Raw genomic sequence first — 19,942 nt, 5'->3', positions numbered from 1 at the left:
CATCAGTTGCCTTCTTTTTATTTAAATATTCTATAGTTAATATACTATTATAAATAATATGTGTTGTGCCAAACCAACGCGTCTAAAAACTTTTCTGACCATTGTGACTCAATGTAGCAATTTTTCAGTTTTTTTCTCTTTTCTTTCAATTGTAGGAATAAGATATTTATATTATCTAGAAAGGCAAATATGTAATTTAACTTTTAAGCTAGCGTTTGGTCATAGATATCCAAATTTGTTCTGAAAAATCTGATTTGGGTGAAGTTTGGTTTGAAGATGAAAATGTATTTGGACATCAATTTTCAAAACATATTTCCCAAATTTATTTTGAAAAAACATGAAACATGACTTATACCCACAAGTTCTAAAAACTATCACAAATACCCAACATTACCATTATCAATAACATTCATTATATTATCGCAAACCATAGTCCTGAACATAAATAAATTTGATACAAAATTATCATTTTTATAATGAACTACATGATACACTATCAAGTGACCGAGATGACGAAGCAACATTGTTACAAAATAATAAATTGTAGGCTCTTTTATAAAATATAAAAGTTTGGGACAATTTTTAAAAAAATGTAATAGTGATATTTTGGCTCAAAATCAGCTATTGAGCTGGTTTTTGAAATTTGGGATTTTGCCGAAATGTAGACAAAATCTATGGCCAAACATGTGTTTGCCAAATAAAACCAAAATTTATTTTGGCAAAATCTATGACAAAACGGGTCCTAAGTTTTAGGGTTCACGCTTTTAATGTAATATGGATTTGAAACCATCTAAATTTAAATAAAAAGGAGATCGCAGTCTCAAAATACAGAAATAAAATTCTTTCAAATATAAAGCTTACGAGCTAAAAAATTTGAAGGATGATGCATAATGTATCAAGATAACCAGGAGTATTTCTCTTGCTGAAGTATATAGGTGTAGCAAAATTTATGTAACTTCCATTTTTTTTAATTGCAACATTGCTAGACCTAAATTTTATAAAACAGATAATTAAAATTACAAGTGAAACTATATCTGAAACTCTCATGGAAGTAGGAATTTACCATTTCAAACGAACTCCTATCCTTATTTAGTACTCCATCCGGCTCACTTTAATTAATTTTCTAACCCTTTTTTGTAGTCCACAATATTTAATTTTTCCAAATATCAAAAAAGAAATAACTTATTTTATCCAAAATTGCCCTTTAAGTAAAGAGCCTAGAAGTACTTGTTGTATTTCCAAAAAACAAATTAAGGTTAGTATGGTAAATTTTATTGTTAATTACTATTAAAATGTGAATTCTTTAATATATGTGAAAACAACCAAAAAAAAATCAATTACAGTAGAACAGAGAGAGGAAAGAATAACTTTTACTTGATCTACAGTAGTATATCTTTTTGACATGGATATTGCACAGAGAAAGGGTCAACCTGAACAGAGGGTAAAGGAGAATTTCATTTCTTAAATCAGTGTATGCACTCAATGAAAATGGAATTTCTAGGAGGTAAAAAACTCATTAATCAACAACATTGACTTCAGTCTTTTAAAGCCACCTCAAAATTTTTAAATTAAAAAAATCCCAAAGAAAAAAAAGTGACAAATAGAACGATAACTTTTAACCAGAAATAAAAAGGTTGTCCACGAAAGAGCACTTTCACTCACCAGATCATTACATATTCAACGGCAACGAAATGGGTATACATAAGGGATTGATGTCAAAATTTTCAGGATGACATCAATGCACAAAACAGATAATCAACCTCCCTACATAACTTTATTTAGAACGAACACCAAAATAATGCGCCTACTAAACCTATTTTCTCAAACTAGGCCTACAAGTTACGTAATCTCAGTAGCAATAATCAAGATGAGAGGAACTGCATCTCGAATACTTAAATCTCCATGAGAGTATTATTGCAAGAATAGAATACAAGTATAAGCAATTGCCCACACGATGAGTACCTGCAGCATGAGCTGGCCGCTGGTTAAAATCCATAATAATGCTCGAACTGGCCATTGTCATGTTTGTTAGTAAATTCAGCATTCTATGTTTCAAGATGCAGATTTCCCTTTTGATTTTTGTTTCTTGGCATCCAACCCCACCAAACCTGTTCCTAAACCAACAGGAGTTTGATCTTGTCCTGGTGTTTTGGAATGGTCTGCTTGGGCATCTACTCCAGGTCCATCAGAAGAATGGCCATTCACTTCTTCCTTTTCTTCATTAGTTTCATTAGCATTTGCAGCATCCGGCGCGGCGCCAGAGTTTATTACATTGAGTAGCTGGGTAAGAGGGGGTAAAGTCGCTGCAGGAACACCACTTGGACGTACCAGAAGACCCCTTGCTACAGCTTTTTTCCTTACTTCAGCAGCAGCTCGTGCAGCTCTTTCATCAACTCCTCTTCCTCGAGGAAGCCCATCACCAAGTACTGCAGAACTTAATGATTGGTTCATGCCACCAACACCAGCACCTCCAGCAGCAGCTTGAAATGCGTGTAGCAGGCTAGGATGAGCCTGCAACATTCAACTCAAAACAGTGAACATCCTCTTTCTAGTTGACATACTTATAAACTAATTCCAAGGCGACCACAATCATGTCCTAGAATGAAAATCCACTAATAAATTCTCTCCAATATTGGCCATCAAAAGGGAAAAGGAAAAGCCAAGATCCTATATATGCCATAGTAATTGTTGATCTAAGGGTCCTAAAGAGGATTAAACATGCACTATCACGAGAGAGATATGAAGAGGGAATGCAAATTAGAAAAGCAAGTCTTGATCACCAAGGCCAAGCTTGCACTACAGCCACGTAACCACAAACAAGGTGAAATTTTAAGGTAAGCAAATATGTCAGAGATTTAATGGAACCCTCGAAGGATCACAAAAAGGTACAAGACTGTTAGAAAAAATGTACCTTCAAAATATCATAAGCCTTCTGTGCAGAAGCCACATTCAGAGATTGACCTTTCTGCTTTTGCGCATTCATCTGTTAAGGATTTCCATATTGCAAAAGCACATAAGGGAATCATAAGTGTGTCACAAGGAGTTAGAAGTGATCAGGTCTGAGTAACTTGTACCTGTATCTCACGCATCTTAAAAGTTTTCATCCAGTTCTGAGAATCACGTGTCCTTGAATCCTCCTCTCCGAGCTGTTTGGCTAGTATGTCATAAGTTTTCTTTTCATGCTGTTGATAAAAATTAATTAAAAACGGTTTAAAAAGTAACCATGCTGATACCCTTTTTGCTAACGCAGTAAACTATACAGTTCAACCACATGCCTGGTGTGAGAGCTTGAAAGCACCCATACAATTGAATGCAATTGCCAGAGCATGATAACAAACAGCAGTCTGAATATGTTCCTCCCCGAGCAACCGTTCATTCTTTTTCAATGCTTCTTGGAGATAACGAAGTGCTGTATCCATCTTTCCTATATCTTGGTACATCATCGCAACATTTATAAATGTTGCAGCAACATCCGGATGATCAGGACCTGATGACAAGCCAAGCAGAAGCAAGGCCCGTGACATGTGCCTCAATGCAAGTTCTGTTTGGTTAAGACCATGGTAGAAAAGGGCCATGTTTCCATAACTGCAGTCAAACACGTTATTAATCATATAATGATCACGAAATACAGGTTTTCATCTTCACCTTCAACACCAGTAAAACAACAGGCAATGTCTAGCAAATGCAAGGAAAAACAGAGTTCAAAGACGAAGAAAAGTGCCTGTGCGCAGTGTCAGGGTGGTCCAGTCCAAGGCATCTTTCATTTATGATAAGTTCCTTGTGCTGTTGCATTATAGCGCCAGCCATATCTCCAGCATGATACAGAACCATAGCAAGGTAGCTGGAAGAGAAAAAAATTATTAAAAGAAAAGAACAAAGAGAGAAAATAGAATGACCAAAGATTGCATTGCACAAGCATTTTCTCTCATAGAAAGATGAACTGATAGAGCAACAGATGTTTACCGACAACAATTGGCAACCTCACGGTGCATAGGACCCGTCACCTGCATTTTTAAACATTGATATTAACTAACTGATATAGACATCAAAAGCAGATCGCAGATAAAAAAAACAGTATTATACCTGCTGAAGTATTGTGAATGCTTCAGAAAATAAAGTGTAGGCATCACTAAGCAAACCCTGAAATGCATGAAGTCATTGTTTTGTCTCAAATACGACCTACGTAAACTCCAAATTAAAAAAAAAAGGAAAAAAGGATTGACAGCTAGCCTAACAAAATATCCATTAGACCATGACTAACATGAACATGTTCCATTTTCGTCACCAATTGTAACAGTTAATACCTCAGCTAATTGAGCCTTCCCTGTTTCTACAAGGTCCTTAGCTTCTGAACTAACTGGGATAGAATGCTTCACCACTGGTTGGAGATTCATAATATCTGATGCTTGAAAAGGTGCAGCAGAGACAAGGTCATATTTACGAGCTGCAACGGTCACACCTACCTGTTAAGAGCAAAGTTCTACGAGCTACTTAAACATATTAAGGTAGAATTACATGCATAACATGGGGCAATAGTCTGCTGCACAAGAAAAAGCACAATAAAGGGATTTCAAGGGGAAGACTCATTATCAAAGTGAGTGGGTTCATCTCCTTACACCTAAAATTAGGCACCATATTACTTATAGCTATATAAAATAAGAGGAAAAGATGCTTGACTAATCTTAGCTCGACTACTAAGAGGAAAACTAGTTCCGGGAAACAATCTTCATCAACCACAATATCCCATCAAGAACTAGTTAACAATCTCCAGTCATCTCTACCACCAAGATAGAGTGCCAATCTCCATCTAATGATTTATATTCCAATAAAATTTTCTAAATCAATGGACATATAACAATGTAACTGCTGCATCATATAACAGCACGAATTTATCACTGTGCCTCACCACCCATATCAAGATTAGCATAATCTGGAAGGAAATTTTCCCTGCTTGAACTCCATGGTCTTGAGAAGTCAAACACTCAAAAGAACAGACTACTTTTTCTCCACAACTTCGCTTGCACCACCAAGACAACTGATGTCACAAAACAGTATACAAAAAATGTAGGCCCTCTCTAAAGCAAGAAAATGGTGACAGACTCCGAAGGGACTACCTCTATGCACAGTCAAGAAAACGTCACAAGATCACTAAATACAACCAAGTTTTCATGCCAAGAAAGTAGAATGCATCCCAGAGAACTCAATATATGAACGATGACATGGACATAGCCACTTTGAAATGATGATAATGCTTGACCAATATAAGATAATATCGGGAAGCAGGAAAAAATTAGCTACTGTAACAAATATATAATCTCAATTAAAAGTAAGAATTCCTCATAGTGGATTACTTGATGAAACATACCTTCTGACAAAGATTGCGTACAACTGGAATTTTCTTTACGAGCATTTTTGCATCCTCAGGCAACTCGAACTAAAGAGAAGAAAAAACCATGACTAATAACTTGAAACATCTGGGAGAACAACTGAAGAAAGTTCTTGAAAGAAAATGATACCTGATACTTTAGCTTCGCAAATTCCTGGATATCAGACCACAAACTATCAGAGGTAATATTCAAATAGTAGGACAGCTTCTTCTTGGCAGATCCTACATTTTTTCGCTTTCCTTGTTTGGACGACTTTTGCTGGTTGCTGATGTGGTCCTACGCAATGTGTTTCATAGAGGTAAATTTACTAAAACCATTTACCATATACTCATTTGAGAAACAATAATAGAATATATCAGCACAGCAAGCTTAATTGATTCTGGAAAATGCTTGCTCTATATAGGCAACAGAGTTTTTAGACAATTAAACTAGTAATTTCCATATTGCTCCTCCAAATATTAGCATACAAGTAAATAACAATGGCAAAGCATGGACTTGTTTAAAAAAAAAAAAGAAATCCCACTTTAATAGCTCAAACTTTTAGATGAGGCGGTACCACATAATTCAACATGGTATTAGAGAAGTTCACTGTATCAACAAAATATTTCCATATGTTTGGCTCAAGCAAAAGAATCAAATCAGCACTTGAGGGTCCATGTTGTAAACCTAAAATAAATAAATAAAACTATCCCCTCTTTAAAAGGTTTAGTAGATGGTACACTCAATTCAATAGAACTTCCACATGATATCTTACTATAGGAAGTAGCAATAAATAGCCATAGGGAGTAATGACAATCATCTCTCTTTCTCTGTACCTTCTTTTGGTTTTTAGAAAGTGCACTGTTGGCGCCACCTTTATTAGATACACTTTGAATATTTCCAATCAAACAGTTGCAAAAATGTGAGATTGTGTTTGCAAGATCATGGTCCTCAGCATCCCTCAGCACATCCTGCATGTCTCATTAGATCAAATGGTAAAGAAATTACAAACTCCAGAAACCTATAAAATAGAATTTCAACTTCTTCCATGTATCAAGATAATCAGAGTGATTAGTGGTGTTTCATCTTAACCACCAAGTGGATAAGCACAAATGACTATTTTGAACCACCAGAGCCTAAGTAAAACGAGTCCACCTCTGTAGATTAAAAAGCTTTTGCCCAGTAATAAAGAAATAAAGGCAGGTAAAAAGAAACATCCCCTTCACTTCTCCACTTATAATGCTAAGCAAAAATGTTGAGACATGACAGGAGAAACAAAAAAAACTGAACCTCAGAAAACCACAAAAAATTTGTTCAATCTCAAAAGGTGGAGCATGTTCTCAAGTGGGACCATAGTTGTCAAAGCATAAGATTTAGTAGGTTTATAGTTCAATCTTATTGCAGCCTTTCAACTGGCAATGAAAAACATTTTTTTTAATCAAAATCAATCACCTTGAGTATGTGCTTCGCACATCTGACAACAATCTCATTGGAACAAAGATCCCATAAATGAGGCAAGTTCCTGGTCCCCTCAGCCACCTGGAAAAAAAGGGAGAAGACAAAGCCAAGCTTACTACTTTAACTGAAGTTAGAGTTCCGCTCATGCTACAAATTTTTCTTATATTTAGTGGAAAATCTAAGCAATATGAGAATTAACGGAGCTTGTCAGGAGATCATTACTTTTCCCAGATAGCGCAAATTAATTCCATGCGCATGGAGTGCCTCAGTTAAAGTTTGCCCATCCATGGGTGAAACTTCAAGTGTGCAGAGATCTTGAATAAACTTCGGAAGCACAGTGTCTTTCAGATACAAACTCACTTTCTTCACAAGTTCTTGGTCAGCAACTATCTCCTGGTGAAGTTGGGAGAATGGACCATATAAATACAAAACACCTTCTAAAAACCAAGCAAGGAACAATACTCACAGGCAAAAAAAAATAACCTCTTCACTCCCTGCCAACTTAAAATCTGTAAAGACGTTAGGATTGAAAAGTATATCCTCAGTATCCGTTCTTCCCGAGTGAGAACAGCAGTTGTTACCAGCATCCTTCACACTTTTTTCTCCCTAAATAAGAGAAAAAAGAGGTTATATCTTATATAACTGAATAGCAAGAGCAAAGAGGTAAATTACTTCTTCGTACAAAAGTGTTTTCATTGATTCCCTCTTGAGAGAAAAAATCATATTTGTAGGTTTTTTCCTTTAAAAAGAACTCATAGAATCTCCAGATTGATATCCTCCGAAGTTCACAAAATATATCAACGCCCGAGCATGATACTAATATCACAATTATCACGGATTGAATATAAAGAATCCATCACCATTTAATGCTTTGAATCATCAGTGTACATGAAATTTATATTATAATTTCAGAAAAAAACTAACAAGGTACAAGAAGATGAACCAACTAGAGCACTTTTGAAAGTAACAGACACGTATACTTTTTTTGTACAGACACGTAGACTGAAAATGACAAATCAAAGTAAAGAGGAGAAGAGATAGGGAAGAGAAAAGGCAACATAAGATACTGCAGAGTGATAATGCTCACATAACTTGGGACATGCATTCATCTAAACGTGAATCTAAAATCAGGGAGAGTTGAAAGCAATTATAAAAAGGAAGACATCATTAACAACCAAGGTGAGAACATAAAATAGAACTTTAAAATCTCGCGAATCATATTATAAAAGAAATATCTTTCAAGAAGTGTGTATTGTTAAAGAAATACTATGAAACTATATTATCCAACACAAAATTGGTCGCAAGTAAACAAGCATACTTATATCCAACAGTAGTGCGCAACTGCGGTAATTGTTACCACAAGGAATTGACTTTCAACAACACATTCCATCTCATTATAAGCTAGACAAAAAAAAAGTTTGCAGTAGGAGGACAGACTTCATTTAAGCAGGAGATTGCTACCTTATTACTGTCGACTTCAGCTGGGGCAACGCCATCGGTTGTTTGTAATTCTTCAGTGTTATTTACCGTTGAAGAATCAGAGGCCACTGGTACCTCCCCCTCTGACTCGCACTTCGATTTTGACCTCTCAGCAACTTCAGCCTTGGGAAAGAACCAAGATAATTTTTTGAGAGCGAAGAATCAGAAATCAGATCCAAGTACAAAAGCAACCCGAACCCAAAAAATAAGGTTTGCAGATCCGGAACAAATATAAAAACCAAAATAAATATAAGAATTGAACACAAATGAAAATAGGAGAGCAAGTCATAGCACAAGCAGGACTCACTTGGCAAAACGCAGTTATCAATTCAGGTCGCAAAATACAAAATCTGGAACCTGAACCACTATAATTTGCATCACGAGGAGTGACTCTCATCAAGTCCAACAGATAATGCCTGAAAACCACATAAGACTAAAGAATTAATCTTATTAAGATGACAAATTGCCCACTTAAGTTGGTTAAGTCAATGACATTCACATATACAGACGCATATGCTAACTGCAACTAATGAAAGAGCAGTATCTATTTAAAAGTTTCCACGTTTTCCCATCTCCAAGTTATATATCTACAAAAATATGACATTATTAAGCTTGGAGGGGTCTGTTATGTGTATATTTCACAGGACTTCAATCATATGCATCCTGTGGTGAAATAGATTATTACCACCAATGACATCCTGTGGTGAAATAGATTCTTATCACCAATGAACCAAAATTGGCTTTCATCATAAGACAGCCCCCCCCCTCCCCGTGCGCGAAGGAGCAGTGAATCCTCAAAAAGTAATCACCTGTCATCACTACCAACAATGCCCTTGCATTCCACTGGTGCAGCTAATTTGAATTCATTTCCAGATCCATCAAGGACAGTGTGTTCCTTCAAGTGCAGACGTTTTGCAGCTTCTAGCACCTAAGAACAAATAAAGCTGGGTGAAATTTACGAACAGAACCAGATATAAACTTCAAATGATTAACAAACAAGTCAAGAATGATAAAAAGGAGAGGAAAAAAATAACATCAGCCGTCATTACAAGAATTACAGTTCACATTGAAATATCATACCCCTATGATCCCACAACAAACATCTTTCTTTACCATCTAAAAATACTACCAGGAAATAAGGCACCCCCCCCCCCCCAAAAAAATAAGGGAACTAAAATGATCCCTCATAATAACCAAAGGCACAGAAAGGAAAAGAGGAATCCAGCAAGACATGTATCACTCCATAACAAGCATGTCCAGTTGAGCACACCAAAGAAGCCCAGATGCTTCAAATCAATTCATTATCACAATATATAGAACCAAAGCATGCCATTCCCCGCCACGTTTTAGCGCTGAAACAAAAAGGGCTCTTCTAGGGTTTTCTTTTTCCGACCTCTGATCAAGAAAAATCATGGGTGGAGGCAACAGTCAGAAAGCCAAGATGGCTCGCGAGAAAAATCTCGAGAAGTCGAAAGCTTCCAAAGGAAGTCAGCACGACACGAACAAAAAAGCAATGAGTATCCAGTGCAAGGTGAGTATGCAGACATTTATGTGCACGACATCAGAGGTGAAGTGCAAGGAACATGCTGAAGCTAAACATCCAAAATCTGATCTTTATGCCTGTTTTCCTCATCTCAAAAAGTGAGCTGTTTAATTAGGTGTCAAACATCCTTGCAAAAAAAAAGTCGGTATTATCTGCCCGTCACTAGCTGCAACAGTCAGCCCAATCAAGTTGTGAACTGCTTGTATGTGTGTGCTCGTTTGCGAGACTCTCAAGTTGTGTTAGTGGTTTGTCTTTGAAAAAAAAAAAGTATGATAGTTAAAGAATCATGACAAACCCAGCAAGTAATCCTAATAAACCTTATACTTTCCACAAACATCCTAAAATTGTTGTGCAAGCCATACAAGGAAAAAAAGAAGGTGAACAAAAAATTAAGGTCCACTGGTACCTTGGAATGGAACTCGTCACTCCAGCAGATTTTCTTGCCATTATCAACAGACCCGTATAAGAGGGAATCTGATTTGTCACCTTGAAGGATACCAGGTAAAACACTCTACCAAGAAAAACAGAAAAAAGTTAAAATCTTCCGATAAATTGGCAGAATAATGCACAAGGGTAAGCCATGCATCTTGCAGAATAATGCACAAGGGTAAACACTCTACCGAGAAAAACAGAAAAAAGTTAAAATCTTCAGATAAATTGGCAGAATAATGCACAAGGGTAAGCCATGCATCTGAAAGGAATTACAAGATTAAATCAAACATGGCCATCAAGAAGAGTACCTATCCAAAGAGACCCATACTAGCACAGTTATTTATAAGAGATGCAAGAAAATTATGCCTCGGAACCCTGTCTATATCGAAATTAAATAAGTACGATTCACTTCCAAATCTCCAGCTGATTAAATTCTATGATGTAATTACGTTATACTCCCTCTGTCCCGTTTGATGTGACACACTTTTCTCTTTAGTCTATCCCCACAAGAACGGTACCTTTCTCGTTTTGGAAACTATTTAATCTTTGTATCTCCATTTTACCCTTAATGACATGACTTGTTGGGATTTACTTGAATAAAAGTTCATCCTTTTATAAGGAGAGAAAAAATGCATGACATGTGGAACTCTCACCAAAACCCATCTAAAAGGATACTTTCGGTACTTCACATATCTTTGGCTTACATGTTAAAAGAATTCTTAAATTTCTTAAATTCCTGACCCGGTCAATCGACTCCACATAAAATGGTACGGAGGGGTTCAATCCAGGACAAATGTCGAGTAAGTGAAGCCACTTACTTATATTGCAGGTCCAACTTCAAAGTCAGATGCATGAAATTACAAAATTCATGAAAGATGGTTTCCAGTTGAAAACCCATGGTAATTAACACTTAATGTCTGAACTTATCTAAAGCATTAAACTACAGCATACGACTATATAGGTAATACAAGTTCAATAAACACCTGTGCCACCACTCTATGACCTCTATAATCAATTATCGCCATAGCAAGGTTGTATAATCCAGGGACATCAGCTTCCTGATATGATTTTGTGCCTTTCAAGTCATTATTCGCACTTGCATAAGTGGCTTGCTCACTTTCTGCCAACTGAGTTTCACCAGGCACTCCAGGAGGACAATCCAAGTTGATGTTTACAGCTTCTACAACTGGGCCGCCATGCTCATCTCCATTAGAGACTTCAGAGGCTCCCTGTGACAAATTGTTGGAGGTCTTTTCCGACAAACTACGTAATAAGCCTGTGCCCTCAACTTTAGAATCAGCTCCCTGCTTTCGGGACAGTTGCTCAAGATCCGCATCAACAGCAAAGCTGAAGAATATATTATTGTGAACGTACCTAGATTCATACAAAAGTATCAGGCAAAAGTGACAATGAACAACTAAGGAGAATCTTTCTAGCAATCTAAACAACATTTGGCCAACAAGCATAATGTGAACAAAAATGCAGCACGGAAATGATGGATCAGGCACATAGTCAGCTCAGACAAGCAATAGAGAAGGACAGCAATGACGATCTCTCTACTTTCTCCCCACCCTGTACCTGCCTTCTCACCACCATTAACTCCCAATGTCCTTCTGACCTTCTTTCCACCTGGTGGAAGGGCTAATGGGATAAGAGCATGTTAAACGACTGGTTTCAACTTAAGCTGTTAACCCATCCAACCGCCCATACTTCAGTGTATAGGGTGATTAATATGTTAAATGACAGGTCAAAACAGACCGTACAAAATATTGGGCCAGTTTGGGGTACAAGTAGTAGCCCAAATTCATTGGTGGGAATGATGGGAATAATGATGCAATTTATGTACTAAGGGAACCAGAAAAAAAAAAAGGTGCACTTGCAGAATGGGATTAAGGCAACCACTGCTGCCTGATGGCACTAAAATACTGTTTTTCTTTTACTTGCGTGTATGCATTCCAACTGCCTCCACTGGTTCCTATTACCTAGCTTGCTCCCCTTTGTTTTCTTTTCTACTTCCAATGAAGATCAATTTCGAGGAGCTATACAACAAATTTAATGCTCCGAGTGAACTTGTAAAAGACATAGTAATGACTTGTTCTATAACCGAGAATTCCCCGATGGCCAGTGGTGCACGGTTCGAAACTCGGTGAATAACTGGAAAAGACATAATAATGACTATTGCAATGCAAGAACTATAATGAACATATTTTACCCAGGCTATTTAGCTGAAGGACTTGAGTTGGCAGTTTGTTTGTGATCTGTTCTTTAACACACTTCTTCTACTCATCCCGTTTCGACCTGACATTTGACACCCTTACGGGATATCAGTTGATACCTAATTGATATGTTCACCTTCACCGCCCCTCCCCCAAGCAAAACCCCACTTTCTGTTTGTTACCTAGTTTTCCACTTTCTTGCACTATATTTTCAATTATGGAGGTCAAACTATACCATATCCAAAAGTATTAAGTTATTTTTAAGTGAAACCATATAGTTACAAGGAAATTATTTGTGCTCATCTCCAGCTCAATACTTACATATGAAAGCACTCTGGATCAGTTGGATTAATTGGGGGAATACACCTGTTGATAACTCCAATAGCACCACTAATTGCAGCATCTACAAAGTCCGAACTGACTTTGTACAGGGCCCTATCTCGCAGTATCCTGTGATAAAAAGGAGTTAGATGACTACACATGAACAGAGGAAACTCTACCTTCACAGACAGACGTAGGCATAGTATTGCATACACAAGTAGAATCTATAACAGAATTAATTAATTCACTCTAGAATGCACAATTTGACTTAGAAGTTAGATCCGTCGAGATGCACCTTTCCTGGGGGTTTGTATGGGGGAATTCCCGACAAGATTGTAACTCTTCATTCCAATCCCTTTGCATGCCAATCAGCTCACTTCCAAAAGAAAGTGTAAGTGCATTCTCTGCCCGTGCTGCATCACGTTTGTGATCTGACACCAGAGAATCCAAAAAGAACTAAAACTAGTGACACCAATAATAATTAAAAGAAAGATAATTGTAAGAGAATGAAAAGTAACAGTTTTTAAGTTATTAGTTATTAACTTAAAATTGTCTCCACATACAAGTCCCTCATTGTCATAAAGGAACTGAGGAATAATAATCCCTCCGCGCATCTTATACAAATGCTACTCTGACTTATGCATTATATTAGTTATTGTGGATACATTATGTAATATATTAGTGATGATGAAAAAGATTAAAGTAACACTTACTAAGTTAGTTCAGCAGAGAACGCATCATATCAAGTTTAAATTTTGAATAATTAAATCATTTTTTTTTTTGAAATTTGTGAAATCATGTTTCTGGAATACCGTCAAACATTTTGGGACATCCCAAGGGAAGAGTTTTCATATAAAAAGGGACGGAAGAAGTTGTAAGAATGAAAAGTGACACATCTTTAAGATATGAGACGTGAACATAAATTTGACTACATGGAAGTCCCTGGAATTATTCTACTCTACAACAGGAGCAGAAAGGACACATGGCCATCCATGCCTGCACAACATTATAAACACTGGAAATCAACATGCAATATCCCAAGATTAGAAACCACAATGAAGGATTGCAAACTCGATTCTGTTGATTCACTGTCCATGTGTCCTTAAACCGGATGTTTGGTCAACGACTTTAATATTCCTTCACACAAGGTTTTTAATCCTTGAGGGTATTATTAAGTTGGATTTTAGATTGATGTTCAGCATTTACTATATCAAATCAAACGTGATAGTTTTGACACCTCATCATTAATCTAATCTAATATTTCATATGTTTTTTGAATATATTTCAAAATGCCCTGGGAATAAAACTGATCTTTTGAAGTGTTCAAATTTGAAATAAAGGGACATGTTCAACGTGCAGCGGACATAACTTCACACATAAGGAATGCAATTAAAACATGGTTAACCACCTGTCAGACAAATTCTACATCAGGTCCAACAGACAAAGACCTTGCAAGTCATCGTACCTCGCACTTTTCAACTATATGGTTCACTAATCAAGTATTATTACAGATTGCAACAGACTTTCTAGGATTCCTAACACCACTAAGTATGCCTCATTTTTGGCATCTATGTGACCCAGCATCCACCTACCTCATCTGTATGTGTATACAACATACACCAACAAGAAATAAAGATAACCAGAGGTTAAGAATGCATCAAAAACAACTTACCAGGGATAGGATATGACCCAAGCCACGAATTTGGTGGTAGCATAGATTGAACATTCTCAAAAGGATGTGCAGAAGCCTTCCGCTCCAATATTTCACGAAAAGCTTCAATGCAAGATTCATTATAAATAAAATAAAAACTTCAATGCAAGATAAAATCATTTATATATTTGGACTCAAAATGAAATGCCATCTAGTATTTTTTTTTTTGGGGGGGGGGGCGTACTTTGTACCATGTTACTACCTTTCTTAAATCTGGAGCTAATCTTTTGAAAGAGCCCAATAAGAGTAGTTGCTTCTGAACCAGTTTTATTAGACCTTGGATCAAGAACATTCGCTGTGCTGGAATTAACATAAAATGTTTTGGTTGTTCCAGTAACGCAATACTTATTTCCTTCTAGTGTTACTACATCCAAATAAATCAAGTCTCCAGAAAGCCTGTATGCAGGAGAAACCAAAGTCAGCATGTCACAATGAACCTCCCTGACGAAAAATAAATTTGATGATCATCATAAGATAAATAATTATAAACCTTCTGTAGCTAGGAGGAGGATTAAACGAAGAGAACACAATGCTCTCAACACATTTAGTTTCCTTTGAAGGTGCTGCCAACAAGCTAGAGACTGAACCAGAAACATCCTCCACAAAACCCAAGTTTTCAAGTTCAGGTACATCGGCTTTCATAGGCTCTAAAACATAAAAAGCCAGAAATCTTTGTCATGCCTATCCAATTGATAAATGGCCATCAAATTAGTAAACAAAATGAATATAAAATAGAAGGAAAAAGAACAACAGCTGAATAGCAAACCTCCAGATTTCGTGTTGTTACTTCCCATTTCATGCTGCAGTGCAAGTGATGTTGATAGTGAGGAATGCAATGTGGAAAGAGAGAGCAATTCTCGAGTACGGTGAACATGAGCTCTTATGGATCGATCATCGTACAATGCTGCAACAATCAGGTTTAAGTTAGAGGAAACAAGTATAAGCTCATTGATAACAGTTAAATATAATAACTAGCAGACCAAGTAAATAAGCCACACCTGGCACCATCTCCAGGAAGCAGTCTCCTGTGGTGATATCAGCAACTTCGGAGATTTCATTATAATCTTCCAGATGATGAACAGAACCATCCTTTACATGCAGCAATAGATCATAGCACGTAACGAAGCATGTCTCTGGAGCATCAAGAAGAAACTGCCGCACATCCATAACAGAATCCCCAGGACTCAACTGCAAACACGTACCCATCAGAACATCAAATATTAGACAAACTAACTCACTAGCACCACAAATATTTAAATATAAGGTGGACCTAAACCTATGTTGCTTGGACTCTCTGGAAATGTCACGGGATGCATGTCGGATCCTCCAAAAGTGGTGCATTTTTGGAGGATCCGACATGGGTGCGGGTGCGGCAGCATTTTGGAGAGTCCACGCAACATAGACCTAAACGCCTAAACATAAACACCTACACATAAAGGCAGGATTACAAATGGCAAGTAGCTAAGAACATCAAGAAACAAAGAGAAAGAGCGGCTTTTCATGATTATGACAATCCAGATACAAAATATAATTGCACAATGGAACATACGAACAAGACTTCTTATCTATGCCATGAGAGAATTCTAGCCACTCTCTTAATCTGGAGAATGAAGCCATCTTTCAAAGGAGAATGATAAAGAAAGTAACAAGTTTTGCGACACAGCCATCAATAAGAAATAAAAATCCAAGAAAATTAGTAATGCATCGTACTTGTAGCTCTAGCTTATCCCCTCCTTGGGTTTTGACAGTAACAGGATAAAGATGGATGTCACCTGCAATAAATTAAAGCAGAATCGCTCTTCATTTCCTCCAATATGTAGAACTAGAAAGAAGTTTAAACTATTAAATAAAAGTCATACAAGAATGTAAAATAGTTATCTTCAAGTAATATGAAAAAGTGTAACTGGAAGAGAACCTAGACGTATTAAGTATGAGTTTGATGATGTATGTGGTTTTTACATGACCAGCGATTACATAAGCAGAAAAGATAGACAGTTTGACAAGAATAATAAACATGGGAAAAAGAATTCTAATGACGCTAGCACTGTACATTGTTTTATATTCAAAATGACACATATGGCAGAGATCCAGAATAAAACAACGCACGTTTCATGGAGCATACCAGAAGTAGGCACATCAAGTATCCTATGCACTAGCCACTCTCATAAAATCTTTTCCTTTGAAGGATCATCTAACTGACATAGGTGTGGAGATAAGAGTTACTGTTCACCATATGCTTTATCAGCTTTAAAGGAATCATGAGAAGGTTTCCAGGAGTAATATAATTAAAGAACATAGCGAACAGATTGCATTCACATATTACGTAATAGATCTCATGACACATCTATTAACAGCTTTTATCTCCAAGACTGAAAAAACAATTCTTTTCTTCTTTGTTTTTCTCTTCCTCCTATTTTGGATAAATTGAAAACAAAAACAACAGATGAGGGCGTTTTTTCTTCTAATAAACTTTTGGTGCATCCAAGAGGTTCTGATAAGTATAGATGACTGCCTGCCTTTTTGCATACCACCGGGAATTTCCAACCGCATGAATAAAAGCTGAATCGACAATGTGGACATTGATTCATTCTATAGCAGAAACAGTTCCATACTTTTTGATCGGTAAAGGATAAGTTAATTAATTGCCAGCATAAAGTGAGTGCTTGAGAATATGTACAATGTAGCAACATTACAAGTTGCAATTATTTGTGTATTTTCATGATCCTTCAAATATACTGCATCATATATCTGCCTCTCTCCCACCTCCAGATACAAATTTGTAAAACCAGCAACCGTCTTTACATATTAAAATTAAAATTTTATGTTACCACGTTCACCTTGCTTTGCCTCGTGTCCAGAAGTCCCATTTCCAGACTCAGTTGCCTCCATCTTTGTATCAGTTGGTGGAGTCACCGCTGTTGTTCCATTAGCCTCTGCATGTGTTGCAGTATCATTCACCGGAGCATCAGATGGTGCTGCTTGCTCTGACGAACTGGCAGTGGTCGGATTTTGAACTGCCTTCCTATTCTTCCCTTTGTTTGATTTCCCGGCCATTTCTATCCCCTGAAACATACAAGAAGACCCAGTGTGACATACTAAACAATTATCATTAGTCTAAGCGAAGAATCAAATAAAGGAAAAAGAAGTAAGAAACTTGAAACTTTTTTTCTGTTTCACTTTGAAAATGAAAAACTACAAACTCAAAATAACAACAACAACAAACCCAGTATGATCCCAACAGGTGGGGTCTGGGGAGAGGGTAGTCTGTACGCAGACCTTACCCCTACCTAATGCAGGTAGAGAGGTTGTTTCCAATAGACCCTCGGCTCATGAAGGGCAAGAAACTCAAAATCAATATACAAATAAAAAATCAAGAAAACAGCAAAAGAATCACATAATCTCCAATCTTCCAGGGATACTCGTTTGATAAATGGTCAAAAAGAGCAACATGTGAAAGTGACTCAATCTGCATAATACCAACTCAAGACAAAGAAATAAACAATTAGGGTGTGTTTGGTATAACGGAAAATGTTTTCCGTGGAAAATATTTTCTTGGAAAACAAGTAGTAATCCTATTCTTTTTCCGGTATTTGGTACGCGCAAACTTCCAAACACATAAACCTCCGAACTCATAACTTTGGAACTTGTAAAATTTCGAACATGTAAACCGAAAGATGAAAAAACTAAAACTGAAAATATATTTTAAAAAAATAATTTTTTTCGGGGGTGGGGTGCAGAAAAAAGAAAAAACAGAAATTTGAAATTACAAAACAAAAAGTAAAAAAAAAAATGTGCGGGGGTAAGGGGTGGGGCAGCGGGAGTATGAGCAGGGTTGGGGTGGGTGGGGCAGTGGAGCGTGGGGTTTGGCAGGGTGGGGGTGGGTGGTGCAGAAAAACGAAAAAAAAAAAAATCGGGGGAGTAGTAGGGTGAGTGGTGACTGAAAAAAAAATCAAATTTGAAAAAACAAAAGACTTTTTCCGAGGAGGGGTGGAGTGGGCAGGCATGGGGTGGGGGCTTAGATGGGTGGGTGTGGGTAGTGGCGGACCCAGGATTTTATACAAGCGGGTTAAGTAAAAGATGAGTGGCTATTCATATAAGTAGTGTCGGGTAAGACAACTAGGGTTTGAACACTTTTTTTGTTCTTAAATGATTTAAACAAATGTACTTTCATGTTTTATCAAAATTTAAGAAAGAAACAACCAAAATTCACTTTGTAGATAGGTTAATTTTTGAAGTAGGTAAAACTGTAGAATAATTTTTATTGATTTCAATAAAAAAATAATGTGAAATAAAAAAAATATAAAAGTAAGAATAATAAATTCATAAGGGACTAAGCGCATAACTATGGCACGCTAGAGATTACAAAACAAAGTTTACAAGCCCCACAAGAGGGATTCGAACACAACACCTTCCTTACATTTTGAACACTCTTTACCACCTCAACATTTCAAGTGGGTTCAAATTTTTATTTCTATACATATTTTTGCTGTTTCAAATATAATTTACCAATATACACAGTGTAATTTCTCAGCGAAGCATGTGGGTCCGCCCCTGGGTGTGGGGTGGGTTGATGAGGGTGGGGAATAGGGTGGTGAGTAAGATTGAGAAGGAGTTTTGGAAAATGTTTAAGATTCTCTTGATAAGGAAAACATGGAAAACATTTTGAGGAAAATGAGTTCGGAAAATGTTTTACAAAATATTTAAACCAAATTGAAAAATATTTTACTTCATACCAAAAACACCCTTAATCTCCACGCTAATTGAGTAAATACTCAAAAAGATAAACTTGGAAAGTAACTCAACCCAGATAGTGAAGTCCAAAAACAAACATCAAAAAAGGTGCAAATCCAAATGATTTTTTCAGCCTACAAGCATTTAACAAATAAAAAGAACCGAAGTAAGCTTATTATCCACATCAATATTTTAGCTTTTAATCATTTAAACACAAACAATCACCATAGTACAAAAGAAAAATACGAGTGACCAAAAGCAAACATTAAGGAAAGTGGGGAAAAAAGTCAGTCAAACAACACTTACAGAAGGAAACTAAAGGATTGACCATGTATATTACCTAAAAGGGAAGCACTAGCAATTGCAAGAGACCGATGGCCGATTGTTGGCAGGTGGGTGGGTAGACAGAGGTTTTAGCAATTAGAGGGAGAGAAAGGCTGAGAGACGGCGCGGCTTTTGTTATTATTGCGACTCTGTAGTACACGTTGGGCTTTTCTTCTGATTCTTCTTCATCGAATCTAATTTAAATTGGGCTTCAGTTATTGGACCTAGAACATCTTTAAAGAATTAACTTAAGTAACTGTCTACTCAAGCGTTTAAATTTAAAATAGTTAGTGAATATATAATATATATTAATCTATGTATTGTATGTGTATAATCGTATACTATATTTTTTATGTATATT

The 19,942-nt window shown here is 36.7% G+C and overlaps 2 protein-coding genes across 3 annotated transcripts; one reads left to right on the top strand and one right to left on the bottom strand.

The window, feature by feature from the left end:
* Positions 1 to 1,594: 1,594 nt before the first annotated feature.
* LOC104114608 (clustered mitochondria protein) lies at positions 1,595 to 19,752 on the bottom strand. 2 transcript variants are annotated; one of them, XM_009625089.3, is made up of 29 exons: positions 19,598 to 19,752; positions 17,355 to 17,589; positions 16,237 to 16,298; positions 15,525 to 15,714; positions 15,293 to 15,430; positions 15,017 to 15,173; positions 14,729 to 14,922; positions 14,488 to 14,589; positions 13,111 to 13,246; positions 12,816 to 12,944; positions 11,262 to 11,652; positions 10,253 to 10,357; positions 9,113 to 9,231; positions 8,611 to 8,719; positions 8,286 to 8,426; positions 7,308 to 7,430; positions 7,047 to 7,217; positions 6,819 to 6,905; positions 6,203 to 6,337; positions 5,517 to 5,663; positions 5,366 to 5,434; positions 4,305 to 4,463; positions 4,084 to 4,140; positions 3,964 to 4,004; positions 3,722 to 3,841; positions 3,276 to 3,585; positions 3,075 to 3,182; positions 2,912 to 2,983; positions 1,595 to 2,511 (listed from the first exon to the last, which is right to left on the bottom strand). In XM_009625089.3, exons 2-29 carry the CDS (start codon positions 17,578 to 17,580, stop codon positions 2,053 to 2,055), a joined length of 4,257 nt encoding a protein of 1,418 aa, XP_009623384.1. In that variant the 5' UTR covers positions 17,581 to 17,589; positions 19,598 to 19,752; the 3' UTR covers positions 1,595 to 2,052. The 2 variants fall into 2 exon arrangements, with proteins under 2 accessions (XP_009623384.1, XP_009623385.1); XM_009625090.4 differs by having other exon boundaries at positions 17,364 to 17,589.
* On the top strand, positions 9,637 to 10,331 carry LOC104114606 (uncharacterized protein At2g23090-like). Its single transcript, XM_009625088.4, has one exon. The coding sequence runs from the start codon at positions 9,715 to 9,717 to the stop codon at positions 9,946 to 9,948; it is 234 nt and encodes a 77-aa protein (XP_009623383.1). The 5' UTR covers positions 9,637 to 9,714; the 3' UTR covers positions 9,949 to 10,331.
* Positions 19,753 to 19,942: the final 190 nt, after the last annotated feature.

The sequence above is a fragment of the Nicotiana tomentosiformis genome, chromosome 1 (assembly GCF_000390325.3).
Source record: "Nicotiana tomentosiformis chromosome 1, ASM39032v3, whole genome shotgun sequence".
Taxonomy (NCBI): Eukaryota; Viridiplantae; Streptophyta; class Magnoliopsida; order Solanales; family Solanaceae; genus Nicotiana; species Nicotiana tomentosiformis.
This window is presented reverse-complemented; position numbering and strand designations above follow the sequence as displayed.

What these genes read in the sequence shown, in the direction of transcription:
- LOC104114606 (XM_009625088.4), top strand. Translation starts at nt 9,715, where the DNA reads ATGGGTGGAGGCAACAGTCAGAAAGCCAAGATGGCTCGCGAGAAAAAT.
- LOC104114608 (XM_009625089.3), bottom strand. Translation starts at nt 17,580, where the DNA reads ATGGCCGGGAAATCAAACAAAGGGAAGAATAGGAAGGCAGTTCAAAAT. An exon ending in GTGCGAAGCACATACTCAAG is followed by an intron (nt 6,338 to 6,818) that starts GTGATTGATTTT and finishes TGAGACATGCAG; the next exon opens with GATGTGCTGAGGGATGCTGA. An exon ending in TTGCGAAGCTAAAGTATCAG is followed by an intron (nt 5,435 to 5,516) that starts GTATCATTTTCT and finishes TCTTCTCTTTAG; the next exon opens with TTCGAGTTGCCTGAGGATGC.